At 32.9% G+C, this 25454-nt stretch overlaps 2 protein-coding genes and 1 pseudogene across 4 annotated transcripts; 2 read left to right on the top strand and 1 right to left on the bottom strand.

The window, feature by feature from the left end:
• Positions 1–2659: 2659 nt before the first annotated feature.
• LOC143616561 (serine/threonine-protein kinase PCRK1-like) lies at positions 2660–6068 on the top strand. 3 transcript variants are annotated; one of them, XM_077089360.1, is made up of 6 exons: positions 2660–2681; positions 2775–2868; positions 4295–4723; positions 4855–5115; positions 5215–5337; positions 5435–6068. In XM_077089360.1, exons 2-6 carry the CDS (start codon positions 2866–2868, stop codon positions 5966–5968), a joined length of 1350 nt encoding a protein of 449 aa, XP_076945475.1. In that variant the 5' UTR covers positions 2660–2681; positions 2775–2865; the 3' UTR covers positions 5969–6068. The 3 variants fall into 3 exon arrangements, with proteins under 3 accessions (XP_076945475.1, XP_076945474.1, XP_076945473.1); XM_077089359.1 differs by lacking the exon at positions 2660–2681 and having other exon boundaries at positions 2751–2868; XM_077089358.1 differs by lacking the exons at positions 2660–2681; positions 2775–2868 and having other exon boundaries at positions 4171–4723.
• A 1132-nt stretch (positions 6069–7200) lies between these two features.
• LOC143616563 (guanylate kinase 3, chloroplastic pseudogene) lies at positions 7201–8182 on the top strand (annotated as a pseudogene).
• Positions 8183–8890: 708 nt separating this feature from the next.
• Positions 8891–14354, bottom strand: LOC143616562 (amino acid transporter AVT1C-like). Its single transcript, XM_077089361.1, has 12 exons — positions 14109–14354; positions 12171–12451; positions 11449–11663; positions 11345–11368; positions 10780–10960; positions 10475–10697; positions 10246–10381; positions 10147–10166; positions 9860–10005; positions 9723–9766; positions 9127–9189; positions 8891–8986 (listed from the first exon to the last, which is right to left on the bottom strand). Exons 1-12 carry the CDS (start codon positions 14222–14224, stop codon positions 8891–8893), a joined length of 1545 nt encoding a protein of 514 aa, XP_076945476.1. The 5' UTR covers positions 14225–14354.
• Positions 14355–25454: the final 11100 nt, after the last annotated feature.

The raw sequence follows: 25454 nt of genomic DNA, 5'->3' as shown, positions 1-25454 counted from the left end.
AGATAAATAAAAAATGTTATGATTTGAGTAAAAGGGTTTGTATAATTCAGATATCTTATTATCGATAATCGGTCGAATATTATCTTATATCATACTCGTAGTTTTTTTAAAACTAATCAAATACCGGACCTTATACCCAAATATCCATTTGGTTACCCGTCCTTAATGCTCCAATTTACTCATCGATTGCATGTTCATTTACCATCTCCATGCAATAAATGAACTATTCAACTAGTCATACGTTGCTAATTTTTAAACTTTAAAGAATCGGAGTCCAAACATATTTTTCGTTATGTAAGTTTGTGATTTAGGCTTAAATACCCTTTCCTAGTTGCATGACAAACTCAAAAAATATTTTTAAAGCCACAATGAGAAGAAGCCATTGTAAAACCTAATCTATACATCTAAATGTAACCTGACTTGGATATAAAAGGTATCAATCAAACACTATATCCAAACATGTAACATGAACCAACCAAGCGTCATAAATCAAGTAGATTATTGATTTAAGACAATAACTCGAATCATATCACAACACACAAGTAATTTGAAAAAAAGAGCCAAACTCCTAAACACGATATGTCAGCATTAAATATATATGAAGTCAACAATATGGGTATTTAGGCTTGACTATTTGTTTACATGTTACAACAATAGACACTTGGAATGTAGATAAGAGTTCAAGTTAGCCAAAATCTTTATGGTTGATGTCCCCATGATCAATCATTAAAAAAACCCAAACGTGGGTGCTACATGTTTAGACGCGTTGCTTGTTGGGGTGCTAAATTTCAACATGAGGTGCCCATCAAAGGACAAGTGCCAAAAGTCTTCAACAAGTGCAATTATTTAATGAATATATTGTAAAATATTGATTATACGCAATCCAAAATTAATTGTTGATGTGGAATTAATTAATTTTATTTATGCTAAATTGCTATATGTATCTTCATATGTTACATACAAGTAACTAAGTAATTTAATAGTGTTACTAAACAAAGGATATGATATAACTAAGTAATTTAATAGTGACCCACTGTTTTTATTATATATGTTGTAAATTGATGATATAGGGTGTTAAAGGAAGAATTGGTATTGTAATAACTGATTATTGCTTTGGGCACACAAATAAACGTTGACAGCATAAGCATAAATCTATCTTAGCATTGATCTAAAATACGAACAAGTAAGAATCATTTGCTAGCTAGCTACTCAAGATTAAGTTTAAATTGGATTCTATTCTTGAGAACATGAGTATTCTTATATAGCTATAGATAATAACATATGTTATGTTATATATACTATGGAGTAACTAACAAACTGAACAGCTAAATATTCTCTTCATTATATTACTACTCTGTATTTTAGTATCTCTATAAAACAACTTAATTAAATTCACTTACAAAATTCACCATAACCCATCTTATGAGACTCAAGCTAGTATCACATCCGATGTCATTAAGCCAAAATGCCGTCGGCATTATTACATTATATCAATGATATTCTAAATACGTGTAACACTTAGAGTTGTATATATTGCAAGAATAACTTAGATACAAGATAAACAATTAAACATGTAAACATACTTGAAAATGAGCATTACTGTATTAGATTAGATATAAGTTGAGTGTTGGTAATCTCAAATTCATACATGATTATAAAACCATGTCTCACTCCATGTCCATACCTGATTATTTTGTGCAACCACACCCGAAAGCCTTAGATATCATTTCCCATCTAATATATGTTACTAGAACTCTCCAAACAGTTTGTGGGTTAAAGTTTGCTTGAAATAAGCCGAATTAAGGTTGGATAACTTATATTAACTACAATTTAATATATTTTATAGCCCAACTCTCCATTAAAAAGCTTTTCTTTATTTTAAATTCTAAAAATTTAACCGATTTAAAACGAGATGAGGTAATATTATTTTAAACCCGGTTGAGCTTAACTGGTCCATATTTTAACTTGATTTAATATTTGAGCTGAGCTAGAGCTTGACTGGCTTGACTCAGCTCATGACAACCTACTCGTTACTCATTATCCATCGGGTTCACGGGCAGTAGGTATGCCCATTTTAGGATGTTATACAATTAATGAATAACTATTAACACTACCGTTATCCAAAACATGATCTTATACTTACATCAGAAAAGAACGATCTAACACATTAAATAGTCAAATAAATTTCTACAAATTCTATACTTTTACTATTTTTAACATGTTATTCATTATACTTTAGTTTCAGGTAAAACACGTGTAAATAATAAATTCGAGCAACATCTATTCTATTCGATATTCACCTAGTATCGTTCAAAAAAAAAATCTATTCACCTAGTAGACTAGTACTATTCCAATCCCAGTTGTAATTCGTACTCCGATCTATCTACATCCGTACTTGAAAAGGACCTATATGTCTTTGTTATTTGGATGATTACTTATATTAAACAAAGTAAAACCAAAATTAATAAGTAGCATCAAGCCACCAAACACCCCTAACATTTGTCACAGTAGCATCAAGCCACCAAACACCCCTAACATTTGTCACTTTGTGTTTAATTTTAATCTCCCTTTCAAAGACTTTCTCTCCCTCCTTCCCCACTTAGCCTCATCACCATATATACACTCCTCATCATTTTTGTAAATTGTAACTTACATTAGCTAGGCAACAGGACATAAGTTCGGTGAGCTAAGTTCTAGCTGTCATGTTTCCATTTTTATACAACTCCTTTCAATTTATCTCAACTTCTTATTAATAATTCTCCCATTTTATTTAGCTTTTCGATCGGATCAACTTCAATATGCGCGTGCTTGAAGCTTTGTAGTACTTCAATTTCGTACCAATCTTCGACTCACATTATTGATCATATGGTATTTCATCCTTTTCTTAATTATTCTAAATCAAACACTTTGTTAAATGTTAATTTTGCTGTCTACAACATGTTGGCTCTTTGTTTTAATTAGGTTTTCTTGATCTTACAACGTGTTTGCTGTGACTTAAGTTTTGATTTCAATATAGATTCATTCTTCATATATATAATTAATGTGAGCTTCTTTCAAGTTGTTATTTCTTTTTTAGTTTTTGAATTATAAAGTGTCATGTATAGAGTCAAGCATATATTAAAAGATATAAAGCTCATGCTTTTAATGGCATGACTCATTGACAACCAAGCCTCGTAAGATGGAGGCCATGAAAATCTCAAAAGCCAATATGAAGAGAATACTCAACATGTGCTCTAGTATGTTATTGTTGATATTTTAATAATTTATGATTAACAAATATTATATATATATATTGTCTTTAAAATAAAAGATTTTATTTATTTAGTAGGTGGGTTTAGGAAGCAAAAAAAAAGGCAATTATAGGTAATTTTCAAAACTATTTGCGATAGTAATTCAATAACTACTAGTTTTGTCTAGTGATTAAGATCTATGACCTTCTAGCAAATTGATGCATGTTTTAGATTTTCTTTATTTAGATGTGTCAAAAATTGGGTTCCAATATGTAGAAACATAGATATTACATCAATATAGCAGGGAAATCACTGGCTAAAAAAAGTGAATTAACCGAATTTGCTTTGAGGGAGTGCGAACTAAACAAATAAATAATTACTTACTTTTTTTCTTAATATTTTATTTAATATATAATTTAGTTTTTCTTTATATATAACTTATAATTTTAATTTCTTAAATATTCAAGAATACGATTTTGTATATCTATTTATTTATTTGTTTACATTATAATATAAGTTTTATTGAAGATCTAATTGTACTATTGGTTGGTCTTGTAGATATGTTATTTTGGATCTAATTCGGATTTCAAAAAAACTTATATCTATATTACTAGATATAGACCAAAATAAATAAAGAAAACCGCGTGTATTTAGATTTTGAAAAATAAATATTATGAGTTGTTAAGGAAAAGCTAAATTATATGTTAAATAAAATAGTATGAACACAATCAAATTGTTTTTTCTTGTTAGATTGTTTAAATATGAAATATTCATACTTTTATTGGCATGATTCATTGACAACTAAAAGCCTCTGTGACTCTGTGAGATGGAAGCCATGAACATTCAAAAGTCAAATATGAAGAGGATATTAAACATGTGCTCTAGTGAGTTATTGTTGTGTTTTTATGATTAAGAAAAATCATAATATATTGTAAATAAATGATAACCAGAACAAACTATACATAAGTAATGTGCCTAAACTGCCATCTATGATCACATAAGATTCTATGAAATTTTAATACTTATGGCTATTGATTTGTGACAAACCAATGGTTATTTTTCAGGCAATGAAGGCCATGAGATGTTTCTCCTTCTCTTCTTCCTCCCATGGAGACAGAAACAACGACACAAGGACTGCAAAGTCAACCCCGGCCCATTCTTCTCCTTGCATATCCAACGGTCAAGACGATCAAAAGAAATCGAGCTCTGAGTTTACTTCACATGACAACTCGGATGTTAGCACCGAGTCCTCTGCCAGGACTTCTTTTGCAAGTTTAAGTCAAAGACGGAGTCGTAACAGTAACAGTAATAATAATAATCTCAGAGAGTTCACCTTTGCTGAGCTGAAATCAGCCACAAGAAACTTTAGCCGAGCCCTCGTGATTGGGGAAGGTGGTTTTGGATGCGTGTATCGTTCGGTTCTTAGAACCGCAGATGGTTCAAGTAAAAAGATTGATGTTGCTATTAAACAACTTGGCAGAAGAGGGCTGCAGGTTAGTTAGTTAGTTAGTTAGTTAGTTAGTTAGTTAGTTAACAACCTTAAACTATATGTATGTTTGTGTCATACTATGTTGTTTGTTTGTCACATGTGATCATTTTGTTGCCATTTATTAATGTTTCTTAGGGACACAAGGAATGGATTACAGAAGTGAATGTTCTCGGGTTCGTTGACCACCCGAACCTGGTCAAACTGGTGGGATATTGTGCTGAAGATGATGAACGAGGGATCCAACGTCTACTCGTGTATGAATATATGCCAAACCGGAGTGTCCAAGATCATTTGTCTAGCAGGGTTCGAACACCTATTCCTTGGTCAACACGACTGAGAATCGCGCAAGACGCTGCTCGAGGTTTAGCTTACCTCCATGAAGAAATGGAATTTCAGGTACCCTTATGAAAACAAAGTCAAACTACTTTGACTTTTTAATTTATGGGATTTATTGGTTAAAACTTAAAAGTTAAAACATTGTGTTATGATGATCAGATAATCTTTAGAGATTTCAAATCTTCAAACATTTTGTTAGACGAGAACTGGAACGCGAAGCTTTCAGATTTTGGGTTGGCTAGGCTTGGCCCGTCAGACGGGCTAAGCCATGTCTCAACGGCAGTACGTTACTCGACTGGTTAATTTTTTTTAAAATGACCATTATACCCTAACACATCGATATTCTCATAATATTTTATATATTTCTTAATCCAAACAGGTGGTTGGAACAGTTGGATATGCAGCACCAGAATACATCCAAACGGGACGCCTCACATACAAGAGCGATGTTTGGAGTTATGGAGTGTTCTTATTCGAACTTATAACGGGCAGGAAGCCATTGGATCCCAACCGGCCCAAACACGAGCAAAAGTTATTGGACTGGGTTAGACCGCACATCTCCAGCGACTTAAGAAAATTTCAACAGATTTTAGACCCTCGGCTCGAGGGGAACTATTCTCTAAAGTCTGCACAAAAACTAGCTGCGGTGGCTAACAAGTGCTTGCTAAAACAACCAAGAATGAGGCCGAGAATGAGCCAAGTGTTGGAAATGGTGAACCACATTGTGGAAGCTGATATGGCGAGTCCGGAAACACCATTGCCGCCATTCAAGACTGCCTCGACACCAAATGATGGCGGTTGTCAGAAGTCGATGAGGGAGGGGTTGAAGAGAAGGCTTGTTGATCCTGTCATCGGAGATAACAAGTGGTTCGTTTGTTTGACTGGCAATCCTAAGCTCGTGCGAACGAATTAAATTCGAGCGTGTTGTGTAAGCGTATGATCACAAATACGAACTACTTATGAATGTAACCGAATAAGATATAACGTTATTATTGTTACTTTCATACAATACAACAGTGTTATCAATTATCATGTTTGTTAAGTAATTAGCTAACTAACAAGTTACACAAAAATAGCTGTTTCCAGTGAAACAATGGTTAGGAATAGCCAAAACAAAACAGATAACTTTGTTGCTTTATGTTATTTTTCCAATCAAAACATACTTAAAACACAAGTTTTAGTTATTCATATACTTATTTTGTAGGATAATAATGTTTATAATTAATAAATACAGTTTCTAAAGGCAAAAATGGGTTGAAAATTTTCTGGTTAGTGTCAAGTCAAGACTCTTCTTGTTGTTTGTATTTATGCGTGTAAAATAAACGGGTCTCTCTAATCAAATTTTCAAGTGGATTTAAATTTGACAATCTAAACTTATTACTGTTACTTTTTACAGGGAAAAGATCCAATACAATAATACTTTAACGTACAATAGGTACACGAATCTTTTTTCTTTTCACGAAATCGATCCATGAAATCACATCCCAACATCTCGGAATCGTCAATACATATCCAATTAATCATTGGTTCACCGAAAAAAAACAATTCTGGATGGTAATCGATCAATTTTTTACTTTTTTTTTCACGAAAACCGTTTTGAGCGTTTTTAAACGTTTTAGTCTTTTGACTGAGCGTTTTAGGGTTTGGTTGAGCGTTTTAGTACTTTTGCCTTTGAGCGTCTCGCGTACCTATCGTACGTTAAGGCATTATTGTACAATATCTTTTCCCTACTTTTATAAATTTATCTAATAATCAGTGCTGTAGTAATCGCCAGCAACTAGTCAGGCAGTAAGGATAGAACTAACGATTAATTAGGGATTAACTAATTAATCAGGATTAATCGATAACTAGTCAGGATTATTACAACCATGCTAATAACTCACTTTATTTTAAACAAGATAAAAATAAATTAAATAAATTGAACTTAATATAATCGTTGTCGACAACTTAAAGTAAAACTGAAATGTACAGTAATTAAAAAAAAAACATTTTTAAACCAACCCGTTCTAACCCGAAAACCCGTGTTGACCCGCCCCCTTTGTCCCGAAACCGGTTCTAACCCAAAACCCGTTCCAACAGGTTTAGCATTTGGGTAACCCCTTCGGCCAAGGTTTCAACTACCTCTGAGCGCCTCTGTTTCTGCCCACAATATCATCACCACCAATCCAACGTCAAAACCCAGTTTAAATCCGATGCTAATTCGACGCTTGTGCACCACAATCCCGTATTCCAAGCTCAACCCATTATTCTTCACCACAAAATCCACTAACCCTTTACTCGTCTTCACCCAATTTCAAAACCCCCAATTTTCAAACCCTAAAATCAATTTCCAGCATGTCCGACAACCGCCGACCCGCCGCCCCAATTCCGTTGCCGGAATCCGCCGACCGGACCGAACTGTACCGGTCACTGGAAACCACCATGGGCTCATCATTCAGTTCCGAGTCTTTAGCCCCAAATCCAAGGCCTTTGGTTATTGTTATCAGTGGCCCAAGTGGTGTGGGCAAAGACTGTTTGATAAAATGCCTGAGAGAAGTCAGGAATAATATTCACTTTGTTGTGACCGCAACGAGTCGGCCCATGAGACCCGGTGAGGTTCACGGGAAAGATTATTATTTCGTAACCAAAGATGAGTTTTTAAAAATGGTGGAAGATGATGAGCTTTTGCAGTATGCATTGGTGTACGGGGATTATAAGGGGATACCAAAACAGCAGATTCGGGATTATATGGCCAAAGGGTATGATATCGTCTTGAGGGTCGATATTCAGGGGGCGTCGACGTTGAGGAAGATTCTTGGGGATTCTGCGGTTTTTGTGTTTCTGGTGGCGGAGAGTGAGAGCGAGCTGGTTATGAGGTTGATTGATAGGAAGACGGAGAGTAAGGAATCGTTGCTGGTGAGGGTTGCTACGGCTCGGGAAGAGTTGAAGCAGATGAAGAATTTTGATTGTGGTTGTGAATGCCGAAGGGAAGTTGGAGAGTTGTGTTAAGATGGTGGAGTCGATTATAGACGCCGAGAAAGCGAAAGTTGTGCAGAGGAGAGTGATGGTTTAGATGCATTAACAATGTATGTTTGTTGGACCTTATTTTCGTATCGTTTTTGGTTGATTGGTTTAAGAATGCTTGTTAAACTGGTTGTTTATATGTGTTCGTTTGCTCGAAATTGTTAAGTTTTGAATCTTGCCAATGTTTTGATTGCTTCATGAATGCAAAAAACTAGTTTTACACTGCTTTGAATATATAAAAATTTTGTTATCTTGCTTTAAGAATGTTCTGTATTATGTTGCTACAACAAAACCAGTAAACCGTAAGGGTGTAAACAAGTCAAGCTGTCTGTGAGCTACTCGAGATCGACTTGCTAGAGGCTCAAACATACCCGAGCTTGAATGAGTCTGTTTTAAAATATGATTGTTATATTATATATTAAATTAAATATATATTTTTTATAATTACTACTATGATTATATATTAAATTTTGTTAAAAGTAATTAAATAATATATATTTATGTCATATATGCAAATTGTAGTTAAACTATATATAAGAAATAGTTATAATGTGTATATATTAGTAAAAGACTAAAATAGCCGATTTTGAGCTTGAAATCATGAGTCAAGCTCGAGCTTTAAAAATAAGCTCAAAACAACCCAGGTGAGCCTAGGTGAATTTGGGCTTGGCTCGTTTACTCCCACCGTAACATTCATAACGGGAACAAGTACACTTGGTCTGATTCTCAGTTGTAATATAAAAAAAATGTTCTTGGTGCAGTCCAAGATATGATATTGATAATTTGTGAACAGGCGTGTCATACAAGTTCTAAAACAATAATCAAAACACGATTATAAAAGCTGTTGAATGATCTCAGATAAGCTTGTGTATGTTCCAAACACTGCTGAGACAATGCCGATTACGATGATTAACACGCAAAGCGAAACCTACCAAAATCAAACGGAAAAGTAAGATTGAAAGTAAATGATTCACAAATGTTGATAGATTAGATTATCCTTGGAATTCAATAAGACAGCAGCAGTGCTGTTTTATGGCATGTTAAAGTTGAGGAAAGTATGTTTGATACCTGAAAGAGAGTTACGTTTCCTTTGACGATTTGCAGAAAAAAAGCACATGGAAATATCAATGACTGGAATATCAAAAACCGTGTTAGTTTTGTGTTCTCGGTCAGTCAATTGTAAGGGTGCTATATAGGTCGTATTTGTAGGTTGGCGGGTCAGATTCCAGCATGGAACTAACACGAAAATAGTGTCAAATAGGTGGGCCCAAACACGGTACACTGTTCATGGGTTGAGACTAACACGACCCGTTTAACCACAAAATATGTTTTTTCTTTCTTTTTAATTTTTATTATACTTGTGCTCTAAAATTATAAATTTACAATAAAATACAAATATGTATGAAACAGTTGCATTAACTATAAAACATGGCTTCTTTCTGTAGGAACTTTCATTAGTTCACACCCAACTAATATGACATAAAACACATTTAGAAAAAAAGAAGGTTGAGCCCAATATGAACTGTTTAGCTAAAGATGTTTGTGGGTTCGACCCAAAACTAACTGGAACCTGATCAGTGAATTTTGTGTCAGGTACGTGTGTATCAGAAATTCACTCCTAGGTGGATGTATGTGAAGGACAAACATGACAAGTTAGAACTTACCACTAGCATTGTGAGTAATGATCCGATCAAAGACATAACCAACCCTGTAAAAAAAAGGAAATGATCGCAATTATATACACATGATGCGTTTCAACCTCTAGACCAAGTATATTAGAGCACATAATGTGAGAACCTACCAAAGAACGGGAAAGTGAGGGCCACAACCAAAGTAGACGCCACTAAAGTCGTTCTAATGAGGAAGGAGTAAATGTGAGACCCCAAATGGTTTGACGGCATCAGTTCCTCAAGACACATCGCCACCGGAGATATAGTTAAAGCATATGTGATTCTTGTTAAGGAACATACAATTGTTCTTTAGGATTATGTTTCTATCTTATATTATATTGGTGCAAAAATAGCAATAAATATATAAAATGTTGTACTTATATAAGAGTCTTAACCATTACTTCAGGCAAAAGGATATTTGGTAAATGGATTGATTACCTACACAAGAACAAGTAACAGATATAAGTTCAATGAAATTTCAGAAACTAATCGTGCGTGTGATCAGTAGTTAGCATACCGTAGCCCATACTGCAATTTTGGAAGAAACAAAATTTGAAGGTAGGTTGAGAGTAAACTGTGATTCTATCGATTCACCGAACATCATGTATCCCATTATCGCGACTCCAGCATAAAGTAAGGTGCATATTGCAAAGTTTCATAAAAAGTTTAATATTGTATGAAATTCTGTCTATATTGTATAACCCGGGCCTCGAGCTTTTGTTTGCTTGATTTAAGGAAGTACCTACCTGGCAAACAGGACTAGGGGAAACTGACTTCTTTTTTCCATAGATGCATAAATGTTAGGAAGAACAGCATGCCCTGCATAACAATAACCATAGAGCCCGATCGCCACTGGCAACTTTGGCATATTTAATGTTTTTGTACTTTCAATCTGAAATCCGATGTTATCCACCAAACCAATCCAAAACAAACAAAAGACCAAAAGAACCGAAACAAAAACTCCTCCAGCTAGATACAAACACGAAGACAAAAGTTAGAACTCGTAAAGTTTAAAAACTGTTGATATTTTGCTATTATATTTTGGACTAACCGGAGATGTAACTGAGAACGCTCATGTCACGAAGCCAAACTGTTGGAAGAACAACAAGAGTGACCATTATCGCGCACAAATAATGGGAAGTTAGATGATATCCTCCGAGGCTTAATTGTGCATTTGGAAACAAAGAAGATAGATTATCACTCTCCAAGATTATATATTCAACGCACGCCGCCTGCAATGATGGATGTGAGTGATTTAGTTAACCATAGTAAAAGTAAAGTGGTTAAAACCATTGTTTTCAGAACTGGACCAGATTGGCCAGTTGGACTTGTTGAACCACCTCTATTTGAACTGGCTAGGGAACCGATGGGTGGACCGAATCATCAAAATGTTTTAATTTTCCCATCCAAAATGTCATTTTACCTACTGAGACTTTATATTTTGTTTATTCCATGCTTCATACTCTTTTTTTTGTATTAATTATATATATACCTCTTATTTTAAAAATTTATAATGACAGTCATTCATGTATGACCACTTAACCAGTGGGCCGGCAAAGCGGCTCATTTCCGGTTATGAAAACATTGGTTGAAACATAGGAAAAGCGGTTACTTACATACAACTCCACGTACAAAATTATCTGCACCAAAACAATAAACATGATGATAAAATTAGTTGATAAAAAACAACTTACAACACTTGAACATTAATCAAACTTACAGAGATGACAAGGCGTCCGGCTTTGCCAAAGGCAGCCTCACCAATATCAGGGTAGGTCTTAAGACCGGGCCGACTATCCAAACAAGAAAGAAGAAGGAGACCCGTGTAGAAGGAAAGAACACAAAAGATGAACAACACTGACATGCCGGCCCATCCTCCCTGTTTCGCTGCATAAGGAGTAGAAAGAAGTCCTACTCCACAAAGAAGATTCACCCCTACAAGAAATCATCATGCACCATAAATCACTATGTATAACAAAGCTATTAGTAGGGTCAGGGGTGGGTGAGATGTAGGCAAACCATACCTCTATCCTAAAGGATAGAGAGGTTGCTTTTAGCGAGACAAATGAAACCAGGTAAACTTGTATATTCCATTTGAACCTAATCAAATCATATATCCTGATTATGGTAGAGATAATTAAATAAATTCTAACTAATATCTCCTAATCAAATCATTTCGGCTATTAGTAGCTTCGTAATTCTATATTTTTCAGTAGTTTTTGTTTTCTGCCATTTAGATTCCAAACTAGCACTCCATGTTTCTAATATACTTTTTATGTCCATGAATGGTTTTGGAGCCGCGTGTCTCCTTGAATCGAAGCAACCTCTTTATCCTATGAAATAGAGATATGGTCTGCCTATATCCCACCCTCACAGACCTTATCAATAGCTTTGCTATAGGTGAGATTTTTAAAGATATGGTTATTGTTGTAATATATATACCGTTAATCACAGCTTGACTGAACGAGCTCTTTCTAACCGTTGGAGATTTCTGAAGTTGTGACAGCTTTTTTGTAGAAGATGTCCTTTGAGGAGGAAATGAAGCTTCAGAACTATGATGTTCTTGTAACTGTTGGTCTTCTTCTGCGGACAAGAGAGGTTTTTCTGAACTAGTAATTATCCTCCTTCTAGGCGATGAAGGAACGGATGAACCATCTACTGGTGATAATTTAGGAGACCCCAGGAAGTTCAGACTCCGAGTTGCTAAAAGATCCATTGATCTCCTGAAACACCAAATAAAGAAATAAAAAAGATATATAAGTGACATTGGCCATAGACAAATATTTTTTATAATCAAATCATATATTTCAGTTTTGTTCATCCTATTGTCACAGTCACTACTACTTACAGGCTCTAATTATATATGTAAACAGATTATATATGCGTATATAAACTGGCAACCTTGAGAAGCAACTAGAGTCGGATTTTAACTGTATGTCATAACTAATAATGCGAAATTTTAAGCGAGTTCTATTTTAAATCCTTTTTGTATTAACATAATTGAATTTGTTTTTAAAGTAGTGAAACCTTGGTCGATAAAGAAACACGTAAAGAACATGTAAGAATTTTGGATTTCATATATGACTGGATATCTCTTATACGCACTGATCGATATTTTTTTTCCCAAATTAAAGTATTTTGCATATCATGAAATCAATAATCGAATAAGATAGAAAGTTTTTTAAAGAATGAGAAGTTTGTGAAATTCGATATAGAAATTATTTCAAATCTAGATGTCGAATCGACACAAAGGTTGGGTAAAATGTCATTCCAGTGACAGTTTTGGGTGTAATCGTAGTAGTTACATTTGTACCACAGATTGTACTTTCGTAGCAGACTAAACATTTACCGAAGTTCCAAGGCGGCTAATTACCTTCAATACTTTTACTAGTGAACTTCGAAGTCACATCCGACCTTAAGTTTACTACTAGTGGTGTGGCGTTGCCTGAATCCTACAAGGGCCTGGCCCCATGACCTGCTAAGGCAGTGCTCCTAGCTTGGAACCCCCTCATGATATAAAATCATAGAGGTTACTCAGTACTTAAGTCACAATAGTCTTGGATAGGTGTGTACTTATAATAAATAAGAAAAGATATGTGTGTACTTATAATAAATAAGAAAAAACACAAAGAATTAGAAACCAAACAACCACATAATACGTACATTACTAGTTTTCAATTTCAAAAGACTTCAAAATCTCAATGTTTTCATCTCCCTTGTTTTATGACAAGGGTAAATGGAGTGAGGGTGTGTACGTACTTAAGCATTTAGCAAGTTCCTTAAGGGTTATATTAGGATAAGAGAAGCTGGTTGGGTTCTTCTATCTACTGAAAATTTTATTAGGCACCAAATTGGGGTTAAGTAGGGTTTTAATTAGGAACCTTATTGCCCTTATAAAAAATATAATAACCATCATCATCATTGTACTCAGTATATCCCACCAATATCAAAGCTATGGTAAAGTCTGAGGAGATGATGGTAAGATGTAGACAGCCAACCATAGAAGATGATTTTATTTACAAACTTGGTCATTCTTTTCTTAAATAGAAAAAAAATTGTTACTTTTTACTCTTTTTTAAAATATATAGTCTTATGAAAAGTTGAGTAATGTTAAATTTTTTAAACTATTCTTGCAAGGACTTATAGAGCTTGATTCTTTGGGCAAAATTAGATATTAAACTATGTATTTTCTTAAACTATTTTTGTTGTAACACTAAGCTTTAAAAATGATTATGAAAAAGCAAACAAATGCCATTAGTAAAATAGTTAACACCAAATTGTGCAAGAAATGTATACATATCTTGAAGTTTCAACTAGCACAGATCAGTCATAGGGTTAATAATAGTCCATAAATAAGTGATGAAAGCAGAAAAGGTGTACCTATAACTTTGAGGCCATGATGGGTCCAAAGAATCATCAGGTAATTTGCTTAGAGGGAGAGGCTCATCATCATCATAATCAGCATATGTCAAGGATTCACAATCCTTCCTATCCATAATATTATTATCTTCATTTTCATCGGCGTCGAAAAAATTATCTCCATTCCCATCTCCATTGATATTATTATTATTATTAGCCTCTTGATGTTCATCCGCAAGAAATATGTAATCAGATTCCTGATTATTCATTCCTTCTCATCTTTTGATCAACCTCCAAATTACCTATTATATATATCAGTACATATCTTAATTCCTCTCCTGGGATCATAATCTTATATATAATTCAAATGATAATAAGAGCTAGATGCATATATATACCTAGTTTTTAATAATTATTGGGTGGAAACTGAGAATGAGTCGTTGTTAGGATGTTCCATGCAGAGAGAGATACATACCTAGTTGTTCTAGTCTTACCTTACCATACAGTTAAAACTCCAACAGCTAAACCGATTTTCCAGAGAGAGTATCCGGTGAGATAATAATAATAATAATAAGGGCCTAAACTAGCCATTCTTTTTTTAGAGAAAGAAATTAAAAATAACCTAACTTTTGTTTAAAATTTGAAAACAGCCCTACAAATCTCGTTTGGGGCGACATACTCGGAATCAATTCAACGAGATTCAAAATGATTTGAATCGCGTCAGCTCCGTCCAAATTTTAAGTAATCTCGTCTTCCCCGACCAAATTTTAGGAAATCCCGTCAGTTTCGTCCATTTTTAAAGAATAAAAGTTTTGTCATTTTCTTTAAAACTATTTCTCTCTCTTCCCAATTTCTCTCATCATCCTCTTCCTTAAACAAAAACCTCCAACAGTGTAAACCAGATTTGGCTTTGACGACGTTTGAACCGTTTCCAGCGAGCACAAATCAAAGCTAATGGACGAGTTTATCGGGTTCTGATTTGTGCTCGCCGGAAACAGTTTAAGCGTCGCTGGAGCCCAATCCAATTTACATGGCTGGAGGTTTTTTTTATAAGGAAGATGATAAGATGACAAAGAGTTATTAATTGGGAAGAAAGAGATGAGAAGAGAGAGTAATAGTTTTAAAGAAAAGGACAAATATTTTCCCATAAAAATGGACAAAGCAGAAAGTTTATTTTAAAATTTGGTTAGGGAAGACGAGCTTACTTAAAATTTGAACGGAGTTGACGAGATTCAAATCATTTTGAATATGGATCGATTCCCAATGTGACGCCCTAAACGAGATTTGAAGGACTATTTTCGGATTCTAAACAAAAGTTGAGCTATTTTAATTTCTCTCTCTAAAGGGTTAGTTTGGGAATTTTCCCTAATAATAATAATAAATTAATAATAATAATAATCACAATAGTAATAATAAAAGTTTGATGATTATCCAAGTATTAAATTAGATATGCGCTTTGTATAATAGTTACACACAAATCCTATTTGTATTTCACGGGTTAAATGTACTGTCAATTATCCTATAATTATAATTTCAGAATTTTTAAATTATGCAGATAATTATAATTTTTTTTTATTGTAGATGTATTAAAAATTAAATTTAAAATCAATATAAGTTATATTAAAACTGGTTGTTTGCCTAAAATTGTTTATGATCAAATTAAATGAAAGAATAGATTGTTAACTTTTTCCATAACAAAGTGATGCTCTTTTAAATTCCAAAAATACTGTTACGTCGTGTTAATTTATATTATAGATTAAACTTTATTCAAAACGAAGACGCCGCAACGATACATAAAAACTCAAAATAAGGTTTGCTAATAAAACTTTGGATTTTTCATGCTATTATCTCATTGATTTCGATTTTCACAGTTCATTTTTGTTAAAGTGATTATTTAAACAATTGTATTCTCAAGGCCGACTTAATTTGTTTTGGTGTAGTTTATAAAAGTTCACAGTTAAAAAAAGGCGATGGATAAAGCAAGGCTTTAGCCCCCAACTTTTATTGGACCCTTGATTTGGAAACTGATGCGGGATCTAATACATGCTATATTTAATTGGATTTGTTCAATTTCAGCCTTGGCTTTGTCTATTTTGTTTGCTGAAATCAATTTTAACCATGGATTAAGGGTTTTATTGTAAAATCTCACTCGTAGTAAAACTATTGATAGGATATGTACAAGATGAAATATAGGTAAATCATACGGCTAATCGGCTATTGCAAAAGATAGCAGGACTGCTTCAAAAATACCACAATTTCAAAAACTATACTTGAAACACAAAAGTACATTAGAAGCATAGTGAAAGGAAATCTAAACAACAGAAAACAAATTTGATTAAAAATACAGTATTAATAAGCTATTAATAACCTAAAAATGATGAAACTACATATAAATATATTTGAGCATATACTTTTTTAATGGGTAATCAACTTTTGCTTTCTAGTTTAAATGACAAATACATATTTCCTTGTTTTGATCCAAATGAATATATATTATACTTTAAAGTAAGCCATATTCCTCCTCAGATAATGAGGATAATGACCATATATTAATTTATTGGTTATAAATAACAGAAAACACATTAATAGCATACTGTGACTTTATTTTTTGGGTATAAGGACACACCTTTTCTGTAATTAAACCTAACTAATAATGTATAAATAAAGTTCTTTTTTTATTAGTATTCGGTAACTTCTTGATAATTAGACAAGAAACATAGATTGTACGATGTGGAATTGTTATTTAAACAATTGGTACAATAAACCTTCAACAATCATTGAGTTTTTCTATTATCTCCTTTGAATACTAATGAAATCAATGCTAAAAGAGGTTAACAAGTGATTCCATTTTTAGTGATTAGTATAGGAAATAAGAAGACAATGTACTTAATCAATTACCCTTGAGTCCTTGACTTGAACACTCTACATCAATCAATCAATCAATTAATGATTAGTCAACTAACTAGGATAGAAATTAATAATAACACAATGTACTTAATCAATTACCCTTGACTTGAAAACTCAACAACAATCGATTAATGATTAGTCAACTAATATACAACAGGAAATAAGAAGACAATGTACTTATTACCCTTGAGTTGAATATATTACATCATTCGATTAATAATTAGCCGACTAATATCGGATATGAAATAAAGAAATAACATTTAATCAAAGATATAGTTCCGCCTTTACAGACATGCATATAGCACAATTGACATGGTTTTAATGCATTTCTCTATGTACCTGTATTTGAATGCCGTTCGGTGTTGCAGTAACTATAAGCAGCCGAAAGAAGAGAGGTAGAGCAGAGGGAAAACGCTTCTTCTGTTGCTGATATTGTGGCTCAGCAAACAAACTATATATAGACTTCAACCTAAGAGATTGATATAAATGTATAAATATCAAATGTATGAACACAATTCGCCACGTCACAGTTTACATAACAGGTATTTCAAATAAGCTATTTTTTCCTCCATTTATAATTATTAACCAAAATTAAATTTCAAAGTTTCAGAGGTCAACTCTATTAGCTGCAGCCTGCAACAAGGTGTTAATGATGAAAGGGATGTCATACAGTGTCGGTGTGTCGTTCGTTTCAATCATGGTTTTCTTCGGAAAAAGTCACAGCAAATTTCCATGAGGTGATGCGAACCGAATCGTTAATCAAATCGTCTAAGAAGTTAGAGAGAATCCATATATATACTAGAGAGATAATCAGATCATTTATTTCATAATATTCATTCATAATTCATTAACTTCCGAAACGAACCTTAAATAAGGATTACAAATAAACAACCACTACTAGAACGTGACTCCTAAACATAATTAATTAAAAAGAAACATGACATAACATGAGGTTGGCACATAACATGTGCATATGTCCAAGTTATGTATTTCATGAAAATAAGTTCGGATCTCAATTAGGATTATAAACATTTGAAACTGAAAGAAGTTGACCGGTTTTAGATTTATCATTTATCGTTTGGTTTAGCATTCATTTGTTTATGGTTTAACAGTCCGTTTGACAATTTAGAACTTGGAACACATGCCTGAAAAACGTTTTGGAACTTGGAATTCTCTTGTAAACCAAAGTAGCTGTTTAACCTTTTTTTGTTTAATTATTTTATTTCATTTTTGTGATATATACTGTATTTGTGAATTGTGAAGCGAACACTACTAGAAAAAGAGATGTTTTTCTACAACTGAATTCGTAGGAAATTTGTTGGAAAATCCAGTTTCTAACAATTTTCCAAACAAAAAGTTACGTTGGAAAAACACAAGCTTGAAAATCGTTTCAATCGTTTTCCAACAACTTTTCTTACAAAATTGCTATAAAAACATGTGGTTGTAAACTTCCTACAACTTTCCTACAAAAACTATTTTGACTTAACATAATGTTTATTGTAGCAAAGTTGAAGCTTATTATTTTTGTTGGAAATATGTTGGAACTACTTGTCGTAGGAAATTTGTAGGAAATTTTTGTGAGAAAATGACTTGTTTTCTATTAGTGGAATTTTGATACAAACTAATAATCTGAAAAAGAAAGCAAAAAAACAGTTAGCAAACCACTAAAACCAACCCAACCGGTTTAAATTCGTCTTTTCTTTAAACCATAGTTAATGGTTCCGCTCAGGATTTTCGTCTACTTCGATAAGCTGGACCGTAAACAATCTCAAAGAAATTTTATGAGGCGTGCAAATATTTTTTTTTAAAACATACAGAATTAAACAGTTAGATCGATGTCATAGTCATCGAACGTGAACAACATGTTAATCATTTAACCTTAAATTTAAGACCTTGCTTCCATTCAATGTACTGCATTTTTAGCATGACTTCAATTTATTATAGTGTTAAAAAGTACACTTCAATCTTTCAGGCGAGGTTGAACTCGGTTGGCATGTTTACACCACTATAATCTAGAACAGATTGTTACCCATCAAGAAGGCACATGCGTATAAACCGGAGGTAGCAAAGATGAGAATGCTAAGGTGAATGTGTGGACACACAAGGTTGGACTGAGTTAGAAATGAAGTTTTTCGGGAGAGGTTAGGGGTCTCGACTAACTATAAGATAAGATAAGCTGAGAGGGGAGATTGAGATGGTTCGGACATGTGAAGAGAAGAGAGATTACGGCCCCTGCTAGATTTGTAGATTACTATAGAGGGGTAGAGGACGACCCAAATTGACTTAGGACAACATAATTAGGCATGATTTGCTACCGTTGCATCTTTCTGTGGACATGATTGAGGATAAGAGTTCTTGAAGGCATAGGATTAATATTAAAGAATGTAAAGTTTGGTTAGAAATGTGTCTTAAGGCTCTCATTTACCTTATATATTTTTAGTGCTATAGGATCTATTATTGTAATTTTTTGATTCCAATAATTCAGATATATATTATCTTTTTATCCATTACCAATGTCACCATTTTTATTTATCTATTTACTATTATGACTATTTTGATATAATATTACTATTATCTTTATGATATAGGGTTTAGTGTTGAAATTTATGTTTCTTGTATTTGGTCTCATACGCATAGTTTTTTTAGGAGTTGAGGGTCTCTTGAAAGCAACCTCTCTATTCTTTGGTATAAATGAACGGTTTGCTTACATCTCACCCTCTCCAAACTAGGGATGAGCGTGGGACAGTACCCGTATCCGTACCCGTACATGTACCCGATTGTACTCGTACCAAAAATCAATAAAAACACGTACCAATACTCGTACCAAATTTTCGGTATGGCACGGGTACGGGTATTTGTACGGGTATTTCGTTATAGTACCCATTTTTGTACCCCTTTGCCATTTTATTTCTAAATATTCGACGATCTTGAAAGTGGTTCCGGTACGAGTAACAAACAACCTGAATTAGTTCGGGTATCAGTACTTTCACAAGTACGTGACGGGTACCAACTTAGTACAGGTACCAAATTGGATGTCGATTTAATGATAAGATAGTATTGAAGAAACCCTAATTCGGTCGCCGATTTTAAGTGATTTTTTGTTGATTCGAGTCTTGGATGTTATATTATTTAATTTTGAAGAAAACGTTTGGTACTTGTTCAATAATAACATGGTTGGAGAATTTATTTTATATATTAAATATGAAGAATCCCAATTAAACCTTTATATACTTCAAGCAGGTACAAAATACCAAATGTACCCATACCGTACCCGTACCTGTACCCGATTGTACCTGTACCAAAATTCAACAAAAATGAGTATCAATACCCGTACCGAATAAGCTAAATCGGTATGGGTACAAGTACGTGTACGGGTATTTGGGACAAAATGCTCATCCCTACTCCAAACAATGCCAATAACTGTGCTATTGGTGAGAATTTTACTGAGTTTGGTTATTGTTGTTGTAAATGATTAATTAATTTGCTTAAACAATTATAAATACTAATGAGAAAAGTAACTTGATCAGACAAAAGAAAACACGTAAGTTATAAAAATACAGGTTACTGGATTTAGATACTGATCTTAGGTAGTGTTTATACCGATACTCTTACGCGTTTGGTATACATGAATGAAAATCGGAACGAAATAAAACATTTCAAATGAATGAAGTTAAACATGTTTGGTTATCATGTATTAATAGAATGGATCATTCCTAAGGAATGAGTTTCTTTCCTTTTTTAACGATTTCAATTCTTTGATAAAATGTGTTTTATTCTTCCAATCAATGAAAAAGTCAACAATTATTAATATTATTATTGTTATATTATAATTATTATATTTTGATTATTATTACCGAATTATTATTATTATTATATTATCAATATTATTATTCTAAATTTGGTGAATTCACACTTCATAACACGCATACGTAGTTTAATATTTTATGATTATTTTTATTCGATTTATCAATATCGTCGCAACTTATGAGGCTATTAATATTCCTACTATTAATAATAATAATAATAATAATAAAGTGATGAATCATTTCATTCGTTTATGACAACCAAACAAAATAATGGAATAATAATGATCTACTTCATTCATTTATCGATTCATTCCATTACCCCGTCAGTTTCATTCCCCCATTGATTCTATTACCTCATACCAAAGTGACTCTTAACTTTTTGACTAGGAACACTCTAAACTAAAAAACTGTTATCACTCTCAACTTTCACAAATGTTTATTTTTCTAACACTTTCGACACTACTGCATAAACAGGTATTTGTTACTGAATTTTTGCTACGAACGAAATCCGTTGCAACTTTTGCTACGAATTAATCACGGATTAGCTACGAACATTTTTAGCTATGATTTAGCTACGGATCTTCCGTTGCAATTGAAATCCATAGCAAATTCCGTAGCTTAATCTATAGCAAAATTGCTAAAATAAGTATTTAGATTTTTTTTGAACATATATGTAACAAAGTCCGTAGCAAAATCAAGAAAATGGTATTTTAGAAATAGCTTAGAACAAATTCATAGCAAAACCCGTAGCAAAACAAAGAAAATAAATCCGTAGCAAAAAATCGGTAGCAAAATCCATAGCAATACGAAGAAAATAATTATTTAAAAAAATCCTGAACAAATTAATAGCAAAATCCGTAGCAAAATCAAGTCTTAAGTATTTTAAAAATACTTGAAAAAATTCGTAGCAAAACCCGTAGAAGAATTCGGGTGTTCTTAGCAACCGTTTGATATTGAGCCAAAATCATACCAATTTTGGTTCAAGATAAGGTAAGCTCATTCCGAGAGTCTACTTTCAAGTAGTAATCAAGATTAATTTTAAAAAAAGATGAAGTTTGCAATGCCACCGCCACCCGCTACCTCCAACCACCGTCGGCACAGCCACCACCAATTGTATTTTATTCTTTCGTCCCTTTCTAGTTCTTGGCTATAAAACAACACAAATTAATGATTCTTTATATTCCTGCATGGTACCAATAATCTATTTTATTTATTTATTAATTCCATTACCCCATCAACTTTATTCTCTCGTCTATTTCACTACAACATACCAAATAGACTCAGTTTTATATTAAATATGATTTTTTTTTGAAATATGATTTATGTTCATGATATGAAATATTAGGTTATTTTTTTAGGATTTTTTATGTCATAATAACAATTTTTTTATATTTCAAACGGTTATTGAAACTTTTAATATTCCAAACCTTTTATACCTGACACATACTATTTTTATTTATTTAAATTTTTTTTATACACGACATATACCATACTAGTATTAGGACGAGTATGCGACATGTTTTATAATCGAGTATAAGATTGGAGCACCAATAGACGTCCCAAACTTATAATTTTTATCCCTAGATGGGTGAAGCACTTAGCTATATCTAATGATCCCTCCCTAGACTATTTCTATAACTTATGGATGGTGAGCGAATGCCAATGCCAATGCCAATGCCATTGCTCACATATAGTACCTAGAACCCTTTGTATATACCAGTGTTACTATTGTTACTGTTATATTACCGTGTTATCTGTTGTTAGACTTATTAAAATTTCTTTAAATCTGAAGCGCTAACTTATCTGAAATTTAATAATTTGACATGTTAATTTAAAAAAAGTGAGATCTCTTAATGATGTATTATATTATTATGAAATATGATAATATGACATTTTAATCTATAATTTGAAATTTGTAATTCAAATCGATTTTCATCTGGCCATGAATTTTGAATTCAAATTCCGATCCAGGTGAAAAAATAAAAATTTGAGTATTCAATTCATACTTAAATTTTTTTTATTAAACTTCTAGAGATTATTAGTTGAGATCACACAAAACTAAGAAGGAATATATAAAATCAAATATAAAAAACAAAAAGTAAATGGTACACAAAAAATTAAGTATCCAACAGTTTATTATGGTTTACATTTTTTATTTTTGTATCAAAGTTTTTTTTATTGAATTTATAACTCTTTTTACAGTGTAGTCTAAATTTTTCATCCCTATAATTCCCCCCCCCCCCCCCCCCCAGAACCCTAATTTGCCGCCCACGATTTCCCCCAGTCTATGAAACCGTCAAACCCCACCTCTTCTGAAAAAGTCTCATTCATATCCTAACAAGAATCAACGCCCTGGTTCTTGAATATGATCAAGTCAACAAAACGAAATCATTTTCGAAGGTGTATTAATCGACTGGGAAGGGGATGCAGCAGGAGACGCTGGATTCAAAGGTGAGGATTTTAACTCTATGGTTCTTTATGCCACTATCGTTTAGATTTTTCAATTTATTTTGTGTAATCTAGGTTAGGAATTGCAACAAAGAGAATAAATGGGGGCTTAATTGGAGATGAAAGATCAATTGAAGGGATTTACAGAAATGGTTAGAAATTTTTAGGTCACCCAATTTAATTTAGCTTCATCATTTTCATGGGTTGTGGCTTTTGATTCAAAAGATTTCTAAATTTTCACAATGCAGGTATTCATATTAGAGATTAGCTTTTAATTTTTTTTTGACACAGATTAGAAACCATTTATATTTCTTTTTATTGTTACAAAGTTGTTTATGTTTTGTTGTAGAACTTCCTTTTAGTTGTTTTGCTTTCTACATAGTTGTTATGTGCTATTTTAAAATAGTATCCATTTGTAGCATAAATCTAAAATGACTCATCCTAAAGTACATATGTTAGTATTGCTACTTCTGCTAATCTTCTCATCTTTTTTTGTTGAAGGAAATAGTGAAGAGGGAGGAACTATGAGACAGAATGAAGTGGAAGTGATACAATTCAATGACAACATATGTCCTACATGGCAAAACAAATACCGATGGAAACTGGTAGCATGGCATAACACCTATATATTTCTTGACAGGTAAAAAGCCCAAACTTTAGATGGTTTTGATTTCATCATGGGAAACTTAGCAACTGCTTATTACTTTAATTACTTTAATAGCCAATGATTTACATACAACAATCTTGCATATTTCTGTTTGTGTGGGTCAATATAGGGGTTAGCTATAACATTTGATGAGGCATTGAGCTTGGACGATTAACCAAAGCGTGAGATTGTACTTGGTAGAAGGTATGTTGATTTATGACTTTTTCGGTCTTGTAATTTGTTACAATAGCAATAAGAGGCTCTAATGTGTTTGGTATTATTGTATTATATATTTTAACGTGATTTTATATTTACTTGTAGGTGCATTGGTTAAAAGAACAAATAATGGAATTGGATTGATGTAAGGAATTATGCCATGATGAAGAAAATTGAAAAAGTGCGACGTTATACTTCAAAAGCAATAGCAGATTTCAGTTGTAACGGAACTTGTCACAAACATGTTTCATAAAGATATGAGTTTATCTTGATAAGCAATAAAATTTTAGTACTTATTGTATTGCTTTTGAATACGTTTGATACTTTATTTTATATGGTTTTGATTTCTATATTTATATTTAGTATATATGTTTCATAATTAAAGAATATTGAATGTATTGTCTACACCAAACAATAGGAATAGAGTATAAATACAAAATTATTGAAAAATTATAGATAGATTCATGGCCAAATTTGTAGCGAAAAGCTTGCAAAATTCGTTGCAAAAAGTTTTGAAATTCGTAGCTAGATTCGTAGAAAAATCTGAAGCTAAAATGGTAGCTAAGTTTCCTAGCAAAATTAGTAGAATTAATCATAGCAACTTTCCTAGCTAATCTATGTGGCAACTCGGTAGCTGAAATTTGTAGCAAAATTCTGTAGCTAAAAAACCGTAGCTAGATTACATAGCAAAATTCCATGGCTAAAAATCCGTAGCAAATATATTTGTAGCAAAATCAGTAGCTAACGTAGCTAAAATAGCAACGTCTTTTTTTGTAGCTAAGTCCATTGCAAAATTATAAACCCGTAGCTAAAAACCGTAGCAAATAGTTTAGCTACGAGACTTATATCCACGAACCAAATTCGTAGCAAATTCGTAGCAAAATGGGTGTTTGCTACAGATTTGCTACGGAATTAGCTGTAGCAAATACCTGTTTTTGTAGTAGTGCGAACTTAACAAAACCTAACCCCTTAATTTTCTTGCTTATGTGGCATTTTTAAAAAAATTATGGGTCTCACATCACTACCTCATATTTCTTATATCAAACATAACCTTCACTGTCAGGGGCGGATCTACGTATAACGATGCGGGTTTATGGGAACCCATTGAGTTTCGAATTTTATATAGAAAGCCTATATAAAATATGAAAGTGAACCCATATATACTTTGTGAGTGAACTCATTAACAAATTGGATTTGGAGTCTGTTGGTAAAATTCTTGTTATCCTATTGTCACAACCTGCCCTTCCTGCAGGTTTTTTTTTTGTTAAATTTTAAAGTGGTTATTAATTATGGTTTTTACCCATCATATTGTAACAACAAAAGTAACAAAAGCATCCCCCAGCC

The sequence above is a fragment of the Bidens hawaiensis genome, unplaced genomic scaffold (assembly GCF_021521415.1).
Source record: "Bidens hawaiensis isolate Kalapana, Puna unplaced genomic scaffold, B.hawaiensis_p1.1 tig00048117_1, whole genome shotgun sequence".
In the NCBI taxonomy this organism is placed as follows: Eukaryota; Viridiplantae; Streptophyta; class Magnoliopsida; order Asterales; family Asteraceae; genus Bidens; species Bidens hawaiensis.
Note: the sequence above shows the minus strand (reverse complement) of the source record. Positions and strands in the feature narration are given on the sequence as shown.